The sequence below is a fragment of the Mobula hypostoma genome, chromosome 13 (assembly GCF_963921235.1).
Source record: "Mobula hypostoma chromosome 13, sMobHyp1.1, whole genome shotgun sequence".
Classification (NCBI taxonomy): Eukaryota; Metazoa; Chordata; class Chondrichthyes; order Myliobatiformes; family Myliobatidae; genus Mobula; species Mobula hypostoma.
Genome location: NC_086109.1, coordinates 46,732,692 through 46,751,233, shown reverse-complemented (window position 1 = coordinate 46,751,233; position 18,542 = coordinate 46,732,692). Strand labels below are relative to the sequence as shown.

The 18,542-nt window shown below is 41.2% G+C and overlaps 1 protein-coding gene across 4 annotated transcripts in view; it reads left to right on the top strand.

Annotated features, from left to right (window-relative positions):
* LOC134355571 (bridge-like lipid transfer protein family member 3A) overlaps positions 1 to 18,542 on the top strand; it is a 161,699-nt gene that overhangs the window by 72,259 nt on the left and 70,898 nt on the right. For all 4 annotated transcript variants that reach the window (XM_063065628.1, XM_063065629.1, XM_063065626.1 and 1 more), the window contains 3 exons: positions 1,107 to 1,193; positions 5,121 to 5,291; positions 18,315 to 18,469. In XM_063065628.1, the coding sequence (XP_062921698.1) occupies positions 1,107 to 1,193; positions 5,121 to 5,291; positions 18,315 to 18,469 (413 nt within the window). The remainder of the gene's footprint in view (positions 1 to 1,106; positions 1,194 to 5,120; positions 5,292 to 18,314; positions 18,470 to 18,542) is intronic.

The following is an 18,542-nucleotide window of genomic DNA, read 5'->3' as shown; positions in this document are numbered from 1 at the left end:
GGGTGTTATGTCATTCAGGGTAGCCATTTATTCAAGCCAACTCTTAAAGAACAAAAACTAATCAAGAAAATAGCAATGCAGCTTAATAGGGGCAGGAGACTGCTACCAAGCAGTTTCTAACTAGTGTCAGAAGCATGTACTTGTGTGATACTAGACAGTGCTGAGATCAAAGAGTTTTTTATATTGTGTCAGTTGTGTGTGCTTGTGTTCAAAAAGCCGTGATTTCTGTCACTAATAGTTGGCGAGAAATAAGCAGTAAGACAATTCAGAACTGTTTTGCCCACTGCAGTTTCAAGCATTCAGGTTTGGAGATACCAGAAACGGCTGGGATTGAAAATGAAATGATTTCACAACTTCACCAAATTAGGAATTAAGGAGAATTTGAAGGTATTGACAATCATCTTGAATGTTGCAATGAAAACAAAGATTTGGAGGATGCAGTTGGATGCAGTAGCTTTGTGTGAAGGCAGTCCATTATCTGCACGAGGTTTCTGTGCTGATTTCTTAATCAAAAGAGTGTGGCAGTGTTTGCTGAACTGCTCTGTCGATAACTATAAGGAACAGTTTTAATTTTAGTACTGCACAGTTTTTATAGTACTGTGGTAGTATTGATGGTGTTCTAATTTGTTCTGTATTTCATTTCAAAAAATAATTTGTTACTTGTTTAAATGGTAGTTTGTCTTTTCATACTTTTTAAACTATTTCCATGAAACTTCGGCTAATTGGGGCTTATTGAGCCAAAATGTACTGGTCCTGATCAGGCCAAATCAGCAGGAATCCACCGTACATTCGTGAGGGACAGAGTAAAATCTACAAATGTTAAAAGCACCAAGTGTCACCTACACCCATACCAACACGAATAATTAAATCAGAACAAAAAGCTGCATTGTTGGAAATGTAAAATTAAAATGTAATACTGAAAGTACTTATTCGCTCAAAGCATTTGTTGGAGGGAACTGAGTTTTGGGTCAAAATGGTAACTATAAACCTGAAGTTCTGATGAAAAGTCAGTGATTTGAAATGTTAAATGTGATTTTCTGGCAATTATGTTTTTTGTTACTTTTCACCTCGATTTTACCTGTAAATTCTTTTTATATTTTGTGTAGGAGGGTCCAAACATCGAATAGCTGGAGGAGCTATACAGTTAACATTTAAAAATTTGAGCCTGGATTACTATCCCTTCCACTGGGCAAGTGAGTGTCTTTTTAGACTAAAAGAATTAAAACATCAAATAATCAGCCTTTCGTTTTAGTAAAAATGGTGCAAGGTCCTAGTGGAAACCTTGATGGAATGAAAGTTTAAAGAAATTTGATTTGAGTTGAAGTATTTGCTTGCTGTTTCTGCTTAGGGCAGAAGGTAGATATGTTTTGGTACAGAATGTGTTATATGTGAATGCATATGGAATATGGTAGATGATCTTGTACCGCAGTTTGAGATTAGCAGGTGTGACATTGTGGGCATCACTGTGGCTGAAGGAGAATTATAGTTGGGAGCTTAACATCCAAAGGTACGCGTTGTATGGAAAGGACAGGCAGGTAGGCTGTGAGTGTGGTGTAGCACTGTTGGTTTAAAAAAAATCATATCCTGAGAGGTGACATAAGATTGGAAGATGTAGAATCCTTGTGAGTATATTCAGAAACTGCAAGGGTAAAAAGACCCTGATGGGAGTTATCTGCAGGCCTCCAAACAGCTGCCCAGATGTGAGCTACACATTACAACAGGAGATAGAAGATACATGTCAAAAGGGCAATGTCATGGGGATTTCAATATGCAGGTAGATTGGGAAAGCAGGTTGGTGCTGGATGCCAAGAGAGAGAATTTGTCGAATGCCCATAAGATGGCTTTTCAGAGCAGCTTGTGGTTGAATTCACAAGGGGATCAGCTATTCTAGATTGGGTGTTGTGTAATGAACCGGATTTGATTAGAGAGCTTAAGCTAAAGGAATCTTCAGGAGGCAATGATCATAATATGTTAGATTGAGAGGAAGAAGATAAAGTCAGATGTAACACTATTACAGTGGAGTAAATGGAACTACAGAGGCATGAGAGAGGAGATAGCCAAAGTTGATTGGAAAGAGAGACTAGCAGGAATGGATGGAGTTTCTGGGAGCAATTTGGAATGCACAGGGTAATATGCTAAAGGGAGAATGAAGCAACCATCACTGACAAGGGAAGTCAAAGCCAACATAAAAGTAAAAGAGTGGTGTATAATAGAGCAAAAAATCAGTGGGAAATTAGAGGATTGGGAAGCTTTTAAACATCCCAATTCTCTAACCAATAGAAGGCAACTAAAAAAGCTTATGTTTCAGTCGGGAAAAGATGAAATGTAAAGCTATGCTAGCCAGTAATATCACGGAGGATGCAAAATATTTTTTTCAGATGTATAAATCTGAAGGGAAGTGAGAGTAGGTATTGGACTGTTGGAAAATGATGCTGGAGAGATAGTAATGGGGAATAAGGAAATGACAAATGTACTGAATAAGTGTTTTGCACGTCTTCACCTTGGAAGACACGAACAGTATGCTGGAGGTTCAAGAGTACTGGGGGAAGAAGTGAGTGCTTTTACGGGAAATAAGGTGCTTGGGAAGCTGAAAGGACTGAAGGTAGATAAGTCACATGGACCAGACGGATGGCATCCAAGGGTTCTGAAAGAGGTAGCTGAGGAGATTATGGAGATGTTTGTAATGATCTTTCAAGTATCAATAGATTCTGGAATTATTCCAGAGGACTGAAAAATTGTAAATGTCACTCCACTCTTCAAGAAGGGAGGGAGGCAAAACAAAGGAAATTAGAGGGCAGTTGGTTTGACCTCAGTGGTTGGGAAGATGTTGGTTGGGAAGGATGAGGTTTCAGGGTACTTGGAGGCACATGATAAAATAGGCCCAGAAGGCCTTTGACAAGGTGCTGCACACGAGGCTACTAAACAAGAGCCCAGGGTACTATAGGAAAGATACAATCATGGATAGAGCATTGGCTGATTAGCAGGAAGCAAAGAGTAGGAATCAAGAAAACCTTTCCTAATTGACTGCCTGTGACTAGTGGTGTTTTGCAGGGGTTGGTGTTGGGATCATTTCTTTTTATGTTGTATGTCAATGATTTAGATGACGGAATTGATGGCTTTGTGGTTAAGTTAGCGGATGACAGGTGGAGGGACTGGTAGTATTGAAGAAGCAGGGAGGCTGTGGAAAGACTTAGACAGATTAGGAGAATGTGCAAAGAGGTGGCAGTTGGAATACAGTGTGTGGTCATGTACCTTGGTAGAAGGAGTACAAGTATATACTATTTTTTAATCGGGGAAAATTCAAAAATCCTAGGGCTTGGGAGTCCTAATGCAGGATTCCCTAATGGTTAACTTGCAGCCTGAGTCAGTGGTAAGAAAGGAAAATGCAATGTTAGCATTCATTTCAAGAGGACTAGATTACAAAAGTAAGGATGAGGCTTTATAAGGCATTGGTCAGCCCGCAACTGAAGTATTGTGAGCAGCTTTGGGCCCCTTATTTGACAATGTATGTGCTGATGTTGGATGGTGTTCAGAGTTGGCGCATGAGAATGATTCCTGGAATGAAAGGGTGATCACTTTTGATGTCTCTGGGCTTGTACTTGCTGAAGTTTAGAGGAATGAAGGGGAGATCGCATTGAAACCTATCAAATGATGAAAGGCCTAGATAGAGTGGATGCAGATAGGATGCTTTTTATACTGGGGGAGTCTAGGGCCAGAGTGCATAGTCTTAGAATCCATCTGGAATCTTAGATCTCCATCTGGAATGGAGATGTGTAGGAATTTCTTCAGCCAGAGGGTTGTGAATCTATGGAATTTGTTTCCACAGGTGATTGTGGATGCCATATCATTGGGTATATTTAAGGCAGAGCTTGATAGGTTCTTATTTAGTCAGAGCATGAAAGGTTACGGGGAAAAGGCAGGAGAATGGAATTGAGAGGGAAATAGATTAGATTATGAGGGCACTCTGTCCTCATTTATTGTCATTTAGAAATGCATGCATTAAGAAATGATACAATGTTCCTCCAGAGTGATAGCACAAAAAAACAGGTCAAACCAAAGACTAGCACTGACAAAACCACATAATTATAACATATAGTTCCAGCAGTGCAAAGCCATACCATAATTTGATAAAAAGCAGACCGTGGGCACGGTAAAAAAAGGTCTCAAAGTTCCGATCGACTCCTGATAGTCCCGATAGCAGGCGGCAAAAGGGAGGAACTCTCCCTGCCATAAACCTCCAGGCTGGCGACAACTACCGATGCATTGGAAGCACCCGCCCAAAGCCGACTCTGAGTCCGTCCGAAAACTTCGAGCCTCCAACCAGCCCCTCCGATACAGCCTCCCGAGCACCATCCTCTGCTGAATGCTTCGACCTTGCCCCAGCTGCTGAGCAACAAGCAAAGCCGAGGACTCGGGGCCTTCTCCGGAGATTCTGGATCACACAGTAGCAGCGGCAGTGAAGCAGGCATTTCAGAAGTTTCTCCAGATGTTCCTCCGTGCTCTCACGTCTGTCTCCATCAAATCAGGATTGTGCATGGCACCCTACTTGACAAATAACAGACATCATTCACCAGAGTGGCCGCTGCGCGCTGCGTTGCGCTGCCATCTTCTCCTGCTCCATGATGATCAACCATGATGAAATGGTGGAGTAGACTTGATGGGCCAAGTAGGCTTATTCTGCTCCTGTGTTTTAGGATCTTGTGTACGTTGCCTTGAGTCATCCAAGCATGTAGAAAATATGCATTCACGTTCCTATCAAAATGCAACAATTCCAAGCTGTTGGTGGTAATAGTCCACAGGATGGGATGTAGAATTTAGCTGACAAATGTGCTAATATTATCCACTTCCCTCAGACCAACAAAGTTATAGTTGAAGAAAAAATAAGAAATTATAGCTTGTGTACAACAAATCCCCTGAGGCTGAACACCAGAAACTTTCACTCAAGAAGCTCCATTGTAAAAGTGGGCTTAGTTATACTGCTGATATAGATGGTCAGACTCCTGAGTACATTTAACATTATTCCAAGAGAGGGTTTTTTTAACTTGCAAAAGGGATTTTGATCTCCAGCTCTGAAGTTTTAATTATCATTGAATTACAAATCTGTGTGTCTCCTTTTGCAGATGATAGTTGTAAACATTGGGTTAGGTACTCTGAAGCCATGGAATCCAGAGCACAATGGGCCCAAGACCTGCTGCAAGAGTTTCAGTCCAAAGTACAAACAATAATAGATCACAGTGAGGACGCAACAGTTGGAAAATCTCCAACAAAGGAATCTCCCAGTAAATGGAAAGGTATGCACTTTACAGCTGGATTTTCATAAAAATTGGCTGAACTACTTTTTCTGTGGATACTCATTTGAGAATATTGAAGTCTAAGATTGATAGAAGGATATGGAGTCCACATGGAACTTCAAGTACAGGATTAGCATGATCTTACTGAGTGGCAGAGGAGACTTCAGGGGCTTGTAACTTGTCTTTTGTTACAAATTTTTCTGTTCACAAGGGTACTCTAATGCTTAAGTTCTGACTAATCACTATTTTTATGATGTGTATTTGTTGAACAACAAATAGAAGATTTGGTTTGTGTTTCAAAGCCCAATTTTACATCTAATATCTCTCCTGACCATATTTTTGATCTTGGTCCTGTGGAAAAGTCATTTCAAATTTTATGCAAAGAAAATATCTAATTTACACACAAAAGACAGTTGGTTCAACGTGAACACGTACCCTGCATGGCAGTGCTCCACAGAATACTCATTAGTTATAGTGACCTTCATCCTCAGGTCCGAACACTTGTGTATCCTGTGCTTTAAGAAAAGGCATCTCCTCGGCGATGCACTGCTGTGCTGAGAACCTGGTGTATATCCTTAACAGTAGCCACAACATGCTGGAGGAACTGAACAGGTCAGGTGCCATCTGTGGCAGGAAATAAACAGTTGACATTCCAGTTCAAGGCCCTTAGTCAGGTTTGGAAAGGAAAGGGGCAGAAGTCAGAATAAGAAGATGAGGAGGGGGAGCAGTATTAGCTGGCAGGTAATAAGACAGGTGAAGGGGAAAGTGGGTGTGGGGAGGGGGTAATGTGAGAAGCTGGGAGATGATAGCTGGAAATGGAAAGGGCTGAGTGAGGAAGGAGTCTGGATAGGAGAGGACAGTGGACTATGGAGTAGAAGGAAGGAGGTGAGGAACAAGAGGGATGTGATGGGCAAGTGATGAGGGGGAGGGGAGGTGAAGAAAGGGGGTAGAGGTGGTGCAGAGGAGTTTCACCAGGTTGATTCTAGGTATGAGGGGGTTAGACTATGAGGAGAGATTGAGTCGCCTGGGACTGTACTCGCTGGAATTCAGAAGAATGAGAGGAGTTATTAGAGAAACATATAAAATCATGAAAGGGATAGATGAGATAGAGGCAGGGAAGTTGTTTCCACTGGTTGGTGAGGCTAGAACTAAGGGACATGGCCTCAAGATTTGGGGAAGTAAATTAAGGACAGAGATTAGGAGGAACTGCTTTTCCCAAAGAGTGGTGAATCTGTGGAATTTTCTGCCCAATGAAGCAGTGGAGGCTAACTCTGTAAATATATTTAAGACAAGTTTAGAAGATTTTTGAGGGGAATTAAGGGTTTTGGGGAAAAGGCAGGTTGGTGGAGGCGAGTCCATGATCTTGTTGAATGCCAGAGCAGGCTAGACGGGCCAGGTGGACTATTCCTGCTCCTATTTCTTGTGTTCTTGAGTTCTTATGTTCCTCCAACCTGAGTTTGCCCTTATTGTGGTAGTGGAGGAGGTCATGAACTGTATGGGAGTGGGAGTTCAAATTGAAATGGGTGTCCACCCCTGGCTGTTGCAGAAGGAGGAGCAAAGTGAAGTGATCCCCCAATCTGTGTTAAGTCTAATCGATGCACAGGAAGCCACACCAGATACAATTAAATGACTGTAACAGACCATGCAAATGAAATTCTGCCTTACCTGGAAGAACTATTTAGGGTATTAAATGGTGAGGTGGGGGAGGTGTAGGGGCAGATGCAACATTTGTCATGTTATTGGGATGTGCCAGGAGAAAGATAAGTGGGGAGGGATGAATGGACAAAGTAGTCTATAAAGGGTGATCTCTGCAGACTGCAGAGAGGGGGGGTGAGAGAAATGTGCCTGGTGGTAGAGTCTTGTTGAAATTGCGGAGAGTGATGTGCGGGATTCAGAGGATTGTGGGGTTAAAGGATCTTAGCTCAAAATGTAGATTGTTTATTTCCCTTAAAGATGCTACCTGACTTCCTGAGTTGCTTCAGTAATTTGTGTGTGTTGCTTAAGATTTCCAGCATCTGCAGACTCTTTTCTGTCTGTTTTGGTGCATATCCTTGCTTTCTGCTTGATTTCCTGGAGCAGTGAAACTGTGCAGATATTACTTGCGCAGACCTGAAGATCACCAACAGTGGTTGCTCATCGTTGACCTATCATGGTTGTGCAATTAATCAATGTATTCCAGATGGACTGAACCAGTGTTGTTTGAAGATTTAATACAAACGACAGGGTTCTATTTCAATCCCCGTATTAGCTCAGAATCCTAAGTGCTGTGTTTGCCACCTTGTTGCCTTTAAGAGAAGTGGCACATCTGTGTCCCCAGGTGCCTGTGTTCTTGGACCCTTTTAAATTTGCATCCTTTAGTTTTGATTGTCTCAATTCATTCTTACTTTTACAGGTGCTGCTTATCCCCCATGTATTATTGAGCACCAATGTTGGAAAATATTATTGATTCAAAATATAATCATTTGCAAAAAAAAAAAAAAAAAATTTCTAAGTAGTTTTTTTCTAGATTTGGGTGCAAAGGTGGTCTGTGCTGCAACATTTATGTTTAATGATTGTAATCCATGCTGTTCCAGTGAGTCATTGGAGTGATTATAATCTAATGTATATTTCTGATAAATTAAATTGCCGTATCAATGGACTGGGCACTTCTGATATCGTAGCTAAATTACATTTCCTCTTGGTTTCCACAACTGCAAAAAGACTCCACAATTGCAATTCTTTGTAGAATCTAGCTATCAGCTTTGTGCTACAAACATGGAATTTGGAGAGGGGGTGGGAAGATGAATGTCATTCATATTTACTTTGATCAACATAAATTAAGCTAAATAAATTGTACTTAATTTCTGCTTTAAACTGATTTTAAAATGTATTTCACTGCATATAGAATGGAATACTTCAAATTAAATAGTTTTTACACAAGGGATTTTCCATTGCCAACTGGATTTTTAAGTGCTTTTGACTTCATTTTGATAATTCAGGTTATGAGTAAGTGGAAACCCCCTGCACTTTTGCAACTTTTTGCTTTGAAATGTCCTTTGTTGTTTTGCAGATGACCACAGCAATCATTCTAAGCTAATCACTTAAGTTTATCTTTAGCCTTTATTGGTTGTATCCATTATGCTAAGAGTTCGCACCAATGGACCTACAGGATCTACATGAAGGACTGGGACGGATTAGTACAAATCCAATTATTGGAAGCATCTGCTACTATTGTACAGCTTTTTTCAGGGTGGTACTGGGATCAGTTTAGATGACTGACTTGAGCCCAGCTGTGCAGGTTCTGTTATTAACGTTCTGATCAAAAAGCAAAAGTTATGTTATGGAAAAGTAGCATGGCAAATTACAGTTACTTTTCCTAAAGTACCTTAAAGGCTGTGCCATTATGTACTGGACTTCAGTCTTTGCGTTTCTACCATTCCGAGAAAATTCATAAGTGGTAGATGTGCTATATTTTCTATTATGTTCCTATTAAGCGGAAAAATTCAAAGAATTTCCGCTAAGTAATAATAAGTCAAGTGCTAAGCTCATATGAAAACTCATGTTTGTAAATTCCTTGTATAAATATGGGACATTCAGTACTTGAACTTTTTAAGTTCAAGCTTATTGTCATTCAACCATATACGTGTATACAAACAAAACAACGATCATCTGGACCAAATTGCACGACACATTTAGCCAAGGAAGGGCATTACAAGTTGCCTACAGCCTGCAATGGTGCTACACAGGTACAAACTATATGTTAGCTCATGTTGTTTTTATAATTTTTGGATTAATTAGAGCTTGAAGGGACGATACTGTTAGTTCTTGATATTTCACAACTGAATTCTCAAATTAGCACTGTTTGGTTCTGATGTTTTGGAATGGCAATACAAATATCGATCTAAAAAGGCCACAGAAAATTGATTCTGTCAACAGGTTTGTAAGAGTCTGGGAGTTCAGCAGTAAAAGGTAAATGCTTTCTATGTGCATAAATTCTAAGAAAAAATTATTTATCTAAGCTACTTCTAATCGAAGAAAAGTTTGAATTAGAACTTAGAAAAATTAATTATTTTTGGTTTGAGTTCTCCCTTTCCTGTTGGTTTGCTTATACAGATGAATGAGTACTTCCTTTTTATTTTCTCAAGCACAAAGAAACCCTTTTGATTATCTGGAATAAATCGTCATACCTTTCATGTGCTCAGAATCAGCCAACGCACTTTACAATGTGTAACTGTAGGATGAATTTGAAACATCATTGTCTGAACAGTAAATTACACACGTGACTTAATATATGTTTGAGTGGGAATATTTGCCAGCAATCTGTGAGAGTGCCTTCAGACTGGGAATTTCGCAGTTTCCGGCTCTGGTTCAAGCCCTGTCCTCAGCCGCCCCCACCCCCAGGCAGAGGACTTTCCCACTGCCACTGGGACCTGGGCTCCCCTTCCCTCATCACAGCTCCCTAATTTCCTGTCTTTCAGACTCCCCATCACCCTCTTGGTCCTAGAAATCTCTATCTTCCTCCCACGCTACCTTCCCTGAACACCTCACCCCTCGCCTCTCCTCTAATGTCACTGACACTCTTTTCCTGCATGCCCCCCCCTCTCCGGATCCCACCTCTTATCCCTGCTGTGTCTTCACTATTCCATCTGACAGAGTTGGTCTTCACCCTCAATGATTTCTCTTTCTCCAAACTCAGGGGCATCCACATGGGCCCCAGCTACGCCGGTCTTTTCATTCCCTATGTGGAACAGTCCATGCTCCAAGCCTTCCCTGGTAATGCTTTCCAACTCTTTCTGGGGTACATTAATGACTGCATTGGTGCTGCTTCATGCACCCATGCTGAGCTCATCAGTTTCATCAATTTTGCCTCTGATTTCTATCCTGCCCTTAAATTCACTTGGTCCATTTATGACACTTCCATCTCCTTTCTTGATTTGTCTCCATCACTGGAGACAAACTGTCTCCTGATATTTTTTATGTAAGGGTTACTGCTAAGGTGAATAAAATGGCTTCTCTGTACTGTTAACTGCTGAGACAGTGGTTCTCTATAGCAGTATGTTTGGATTATAATTAGTGATAACGGGACTTGTATTAATTTGTTAACCAATTGGGATAGATGTTATTCTTTCTGTCTGTGTGAAAGCTGTTAGTTGCGCGGGTTTTGGGGAGAAGGCGCGAAGAGGATGAAGAGAGAAGAGGTGGCTTGAGGAGACGGTTGCTGGACCTGCTGGGCCTGGGCTCGGGGTGGGAGCCCAGGGGTTGACAACGAGCGAAGGAGGATCAGCGACAGGGAATCCGTGAGCTCCAACATTTGTGCACTGGACGTGTTTATGAGATTATTAGCGCCTTTTATTTGTTTTCCATTTCTTTTGTTCTCTACTAACCCCATACTTAAATATAAGTATAAGCGATGCAGGTGGATGCTTTCCTGGTATCATGGATTCTTGATTACCTGACTGGCAGACCACAGTACGTGTGCGTGCAACACTGTGTGTCCGACAGAGTGATCAGCAGCACTGGGGCTCCACAGGGGACTGTCTTGTCTCCCCTTCTCTTCACCATTTACACCTCGGACTTCAACCACTGCACAGAGTCTTGTCATCTTCAGAAGTTTTCGGATGACTCTGCCATAGTTGGATGCATCAGCAAGGGAGATGAGGCTGAGTACAGGGCAACGGTGGGAAACTTTGTCACATGGTGTGAGCAGAATTATCTGCAGCTTAATGTGAAAAAGAATACGGAGTTGGTGGTAGACCTGAGGAGGGCTAAGGCACCGGTGACCCCTGTTTCCATCCAAGGGGTCAGTGTGGACATGGTGGAGGATTACAGATACCTGGGGATACGAATTGACAATAAACTGGACTGGTCAAAGAACACTGAGGTTGTCTACAAGAAGGGTCAGAGCCGTCTCTATTTCCTGAGGAGACTGAGGTCCTTTAACATCTGTCAGATGATGCTGAGGATGTTCTACGAGTCTGTGGTGGCCAGTGTTATCATGTTTGCTGTTTTGTGCTGGGGCAGCAGGGTGAGGGTAGCAGACACCAACAGAATCAACAAACTCATTCGTAAGGCCAGTGATGTTGTGGGGATGGAACTGGACTCTCTCACGGTGGTGTCTGAAAAGAGGATGCTGTCCAAGTTGCATGCCATTTTGGACAATGTCTCCCATCCACTACATAATGTACTGGTTGGGCACAGGAGTACATTCAGCCAGAGACTCATTCCACCGAGATGCAACACAGAGCATCATAGGAAGTCATTCCTGCCTGTGGCTATCAAACTTTTCAACTCCTCCCTTGGAGGGTCAGACACCCTGAGTCAATACGCTGGTCCTGGACTTATTTCCTGGCATAATTTACATATTACTATTTAATTATTTGTGGTTTTATTATTATTTAATTATTTATGGTGAAACTGACGAAAACCAGTTTCCCTCGGGATCAATAAAGTATGACTATAACTATGACTATGAATATAAAATCTTACTTGTTTAGCCACACATTGTGGACTGAATGTTATTTCGGGGTACTGATGTTACACAGGGGACACAACACATCATCCACCCAAACTCGATTACCCAGTTTGGCGGGGCCAAAGGCTGCTCTCCCCAGACGGAAGCGAGCTGAGTGAGCCTGAGGCTTACCAGGGGGCTACATTTATAAAAGCTGGATTTGTCCTTGGCTACAACCTGGACTCTTTTGAAAGGAGTTCACTTAAAACACCGTTATCCATTATAGGTGATCAGGTATATCCCCTCCATGGCTGACTGAATAAGCAGCGGAGCACCCTTTTGAACATGACACATAGATCGTTACAGAAAATCTTTCCGACCAAATGCAATAAGCATATACAGCAGTTCATCTCTGTGTAACAGGTGTACACACATCATTGTACAATAGTTGTTTTGTTATTTTGTATGTTATTATTGCACATTGGTAATTTATTATTGTGTATGTTATTCTGTACTTTATTAAATTTTGCAGACTGCTAAGTGTATTTTTGAATGTTGCTGCTGTAACAAAATAATTTCCCACTCAAAATCAGTAAGTACTTATTATTATTATTTTTATGCCACTAATTCCCACGGCTATCTTGACTCTACCTGTTCCCATCCTGTCATTCCCTTTTCTCAGATCCTCCTTCTCTGTTCCCATGATGAGGCTTTCCTTTCCAGAACGTCTTTTCTTCAAAGAACAAGGTTTCCCTTCCTCCACTATTGATGCTGCCTTCACCTTCTCTATTTTCTGGACATTCACACTCATCTCGCCTTCACAACACCTCAATGGGAATGGAGTTCCTCTTCTCCTCACCCACCACCCCATGAGTCTCTGCATCCAACACACGATTCTCTACAACTCTGCTATCTTCAACAGGACCCTGCCACCAAACATGGCTTTACCTGCCCCTCGCTCTTCTCCTTTTACAGGGATTATTCCCTTTATGATTTCCGTGTCCATTTGTGTCTCTCTCCACTAATCTCCCTCCTGGCACTTATGCACTTACCCCACAGTAGCAGAAGTGTTACACGGTCAATTTGCCTCCTCCCTCACCTCCATTCAGGGCCCAAATAGTCCTTCTAGTGGGAGTCTTTTACTGTATCATGGTCCCGATTTGGCCTCCTCTACACTGATGCGACCTGACATAAATGGGGAGACTGCTTTGTCAAGCACCTCAGCTCCAGGTGGAAAAAATGGAATATCTCAGTGGCCAGCCATTTCAATTCCTGTCCCTATTCCCATTCTGACATGTCCATGGCCGCCTCTTCTGCTACGGTGAGGCCACTCTCAGGTTGGAGGAGCAACACCTCATATTCTGTCTCAGTAGCCTCCAAACTGATGGCATGAACATCAATTTCTCCAACTTCAGGTAATTTCATTCTCCTCCTCTTTCCCTCTTCGTCATTTCCCAACTCTGGCCTCTTATCTCCTCTCCTCACTCGCGCATCACCTCCCTCGGTGCCTCTCCTCCTTTCCCTTCTCTTGTGGTCCTCTATCCAAAGAGTCCCCAACATTTTTTATGCCATGGACCAATCCCATTAAGACCATAAGACAAAGGAGCAGAATTTGTCCATTCAGCCCATCGAGTCCGCTCTGCCATTTCATCATGGCTGGTCCCGGATCCCATTCAACCCCATGCACCTGCCTTCTCACCATATCCCTTGTTAATCAGACCAGTCAGGAAACTATCAACCTCATTTTGAATATACCCACTAACTTGAATTCCACCACAGTCTATGGCAGAGCATTCCAGCAAGGTGTCTGTGAACCCCTGCTTTATCTCTCCTTTCAGATTCTTTCTCCTCCAGCATTTCACCTTTGCCATTTATCACCTCCCAGCTTAATTCATCCTGTCTCCCACATGTATCTGACTTCACCTATCACAATCAAGCTTGTCCTCCTCACCCTCCCCTCACCTTATTTCTAGCTTTTTCCCCCTTCCTTTTCAGTCCTGATGAAGTGTCTTGGCTTGTTGATGTTGTCTGATGAAGATGATGCTTCCATAGACGTTCCCTGACTTGCAGAGTTCTGCCAGCATTTTGTGTGTAGATAACCTTTCAGATATCATCAGGAGGTTTACATTATCCATGTTTAATGCCTTAAATGGAAGTTGGTATCATCATTTAATGTTAGTCTTGATGTCTGAGTGCTGTAATTTTCTGAGATTAACTTCAAAGCTCATGAAATGTTAACTGATAAATGGTGGTTCAAGTGCTTATTTCCAGTTCCCTGACATTCATGTAGATTTCTAATAGTTAGCAGTCTTAATAGAAGAAACATTAAATATTCTTTTTTGAATGATTATAAATGAAGGCATTCTCCTTCCATGCATCCTTAATGCATGATTTGGGTTGCTCCGTTTCCAATTAAGATGGTGCCAACTTCGTGAGTGATATGAATGAAACATTTTTTTAGCAATGTCATTTTGGCACTTCAGCAGAAATTAACTTCATCGTATACACTACAAGAGGCCAAGTTCTCTGTCAGGCAAGAAGGTTTATGATCCTTGGATTGAGTATTTTAGGTTATCAGAGAGGGAAACTGGCCTGGTGACCGGAATTGCTATGGATTTCTCTGATTAAAATTGACAACTGAACTAATTTTCATAACACTGATGTTGCAACCACATTTTGTTTCCAATTACTTTCTGAGTAATACAGTGAATTCATACTTCATGATAACGCAAGTTTGTTTTTCTTTTTGGTATCAATATTCCACGTAGAAAGGTGGATGGCAATTTCTGATATGCAAGCTACTGACAATTCACAGGAGGTGATCAAGGTTGCAGAGTATGACACAGCCACAAATAAAAGGCCAAATTTACAGCAAAATTAGTGAATATTCACTTGCGAAAGATAAAGCTGGATTGTTTTCTAAACTAAAACTATACTGGACACAATTTTTCCTCTTCATATCATTAAAATAATTTATGATATAGTGAAGACCAGTATTTGCAGTCTGATTTGCTTTCTGGAAATGACGCTTCTTAATTATTCCTTTTGCTGTGATGGTTTTATCAATCCACTTTCAAAAGATTTGAATAAAATTACAGGGACATGTATGAAAGGCATAGTGGAATGCATGTCCAAAATGATTCTTGCTGTTGAGCAATGACTCTTCTGAGTAATGTATTGGGAGAAAAAAATCTGAAAAGAATGGGTTTGAATTTCATTCTTGGTTGATAGAAACTGTGTTTTTCCACATTGATCTTTGCAGATATGTCATTTTTCCAATCATGTTAAAGCCATGTTTTGTTTTCAAAAAGTGCAAGATCTCTATTTCAGCTAATTTATAACGATATCAACTTGACTGGTGTTGATTACAGGTGATCTTGAGCCTAAGCCCTGAGATGTACTTTAAGAAAAATAAAATGCTTGTATTAATGGAATTGTTTAGCAGAAGTGCGTTAACAAGTGTTATATTGGAGCTTCATGTTAAAATCTGAGGTTAGCTGACAGATGTGTGAAGGTGTATAATATCCTGTATTGCTACAATCTTCAATTGGAATTATTGAGACACGTTATCCTACTTTGAACTGCAAAGCATTCATCAGTGTTACAGGATTACACCCAGACTAATCGAATGTGACTTGCTTCAAGTTTAAATTTTTTGAGTTTTTCACTGATATCCAGCACTATCTGGAAATACATCAGTGAATCCACCACATTAGACTTTTCTGGAATATAAAGGTAGCATTAAAGTGCTTAGGAGATTAGGAAGACCAAAAGAGATCATGAAGTGCGCTTGGTGAGCAGGGTCAAGTATAATCCAAAGGCATGTTATGCTTGTATTAATAAAGAGGATAACTGAGATGGTACTCAAATGTGAAGGAGGGAATTTGTGCTTGGCGTCAGAGGAAGTGGCTGAAGTACTAAATATGTGCTTTGTGTCACTGTTTACTGAGGAGAAAGATTTGGAGGATAGTGAAAACACAGTGGGCCACGCTAATGTGCTGAGAAATTTTGAGATTGAGGAAGGAATTCTGGATCTTTGGATAAGCATTAATGTAAATGAGTCCCCAGGGCTTTATGGCATATATTCTAGAATATTGAAAGAAGCAAGTGACAAGATTACTGGGGCTTTGACAAGGATTTTTGTGTCCTCACGAGCAACAGGTGAGGTCTCAGATGAATGGAGAGTTGTAAATCTTGTGCCTTTGTTCAGGAAGGCAAATGGAGATAATCCAGTGTGCCTTGCATCAGTGGGACTGAGACTATTGGAGAGAGTACTAAGGGGTAGGATTTATGCATGGCTTTCTTGGGGACAGTTAGCATAGCATTGTGCAAAGCAAGTCATGTCTTACAAACTTAGTTTTTTTTTGAGGAGATGACAAAGGTGCTTGATGAGGGTAAGGCAGTGCAAGCTAGCAACATCGACTTGAGTAAGACCTTGTGCTATTTTGATTCAGAAGTTAAAGATGTATGAGATTCAGGGTAAATTGTAAATTTGAATTAGGAACTGGCTTGCCCACAAAAGAAAGAGAAAGGCTGAGAGGTGGTTGCTCTTGTTGGAGATTAATGACCAATGGTGACCCATAAGGACTGGTGCTGCGATCTCTGTTGTTTGTGACTTACATGAATGATTTGGATGAAAAGGTAGATGGATGGATTAGCAAATTAGATTGCAAACAGTGTAAAGGACTCTCAAAGTACAGCAGGAAATAGACCACTACAAATATAGGCAGAGGAGGAGCAGCAGATAAATTTTAATCCAGGCAAGTGTGAGACTCTTTGTGAGATCAAATGGAAGGAGAAAATATGATGTTAATGGTAAACCCATTAATAACGTTGATGTTCAGAGGGATCTTGGGTGTCAGTCCATAATTCATTGAAAGAGGATTGACAAGTGGATAATGGTGACAAATGATGTTTAGTATCATTTGGTGACGAGAGGGCGTACAGGAGTGAGATATGCCAACCAGTGGAATGGTGCCACAGCAACAACCTGGCACTCAGTGTCAGTAAGACGAAAGAGCTGATTGTGGACTTCAGGAAGGGTAAGACGAAGGAACACATGCCAATCCTCATAGAGGGATCAGAAGTGGAGACAGTGAGCAGCTTCAAGTCCCTGGGTGTCAGGATCTCTGAGGATCGAACCTGGTCCCAGCATATTGATGTAGGTATAAAGAAGGCAAGACAGCGGCTGTACTTTATTAGGAGGTTGAAGCAATTTGGAATGTCAACAAATACGCTCAAAACTTCTATAGTTGTACCGTGGAGAGCATTCTGACAGGCTGCATCACTGTCTGGTATGGAGGGGCTACTGCACAGGACTGAAAGAAACTGCAGAAGGTTGTAAACATAGTCAGCTCCATCTTGGGTACTAGCCTATAAAGTATGCAGGACATCTTTAGAGAGCGGTGTCTCAGAAAGGCAGCATCCATTATTAAAGACCTCCAGCACCCAGGGCATGCATTTTTCTCACTGTTACCATCAGGTAGGAGATACAGAAGCCTGAAGGCATACACTCAGCAATTCAGGAACAGCTTCTTCCCTTCTGCCATCCGATTCTGAAATGGACTTTGAAGCTTTGGACACTACCTCACTTTTTTAATATACAGTATTTCTGTTTTTGCACATTTTTTAAATAATCTATTCAATATGTGTAATTATTATGTTTTATTTTATTTATTATTTTTTTCTCTCTCTCTTTGCTAGATTATGTATTGCATTGAACTGCTGTTAAGTTAACAAATTTCACGTCACGTGCCAGTGATAATAAACCTGATTCTGATTTGGTATCAGTTGCAGAAGCTTACCAGGATGTTGCATGAATTGGAGGCTGTGAGCTATAAAGGAGGGTTGGACAGACTTGGGATATTCTCCTTAGAGAGTTGAAGGCTGAGGGGAAACCTGATGAAGTTGTTAAGAATTGTGAGTGGCATAGACAGTTGGCATGGGATGGAAATGTCAAACGCCTGAGGACATGCTTTTTAGGTTGGGGGTGAATCTTTAAAGGTGACGTGAGGGGCAACTTTTTTTTAATAGAAAGTGATAGGTACCTGGAATAGGCTCCTCCATTTCAATAGCAGTAGAAGCAGGCAGTTTGGTGGAGTTCATGAGATAAATGAATTCAAAGGGAATGGATGATTATGGATGACACAAAGGAGAAGGACATTTGGTATAAATCAGCACAATCTTAAGTGAGAACAGCCTTGTCTTGTTTTCAGTATTTGAATGGCCTGAGGGCATTCCAAAAACCCATAAACCAGCAAGAATAAAAGGAGAAAGGAGTCGGTTTTGCAGCTCTTGAGACGAGAGGTTTTTCCCTTGACTTTTTACCTCAATTGTTTGTCGATTGAGATTTTGGATACAACTATTTTATGCCTCTTGCTCCTGAATGGCTATATGGTTTGTTTTGGAAAAAAATGTACCCATTATTTCTAGGCTACCCAGCCAGAAAAAGAACAACTTTATTGTGTCACAACTCTAAATCATGCATCATGTTTTAAATTTGTCACATAGAATAGAAGACCTGTGCATAAAGTACCTGAAATATAGCGGTGATTTTTAGTTTTGGCTATTAAAATTTCTGTTCTTGTTGACAGTAGGGTCACCAGGTTGGAAGACTAGTTCTGCTTATAAAAGACGAGCAAGTGACCAATCGACAGGAGCTACTTCTCCTGATTCTTGTAAAGTGCCATGGAGTAAGCTGCTCTCCAGTTGTGTAGTTGTCCGTGTTGATGACTTGGATGTTTATCAGGTAAGGATGAAGAATTGACATTGACTTTGTGTCTTCTCAATCTAATGTATGACTTTTTCTGCATTTATGAAAA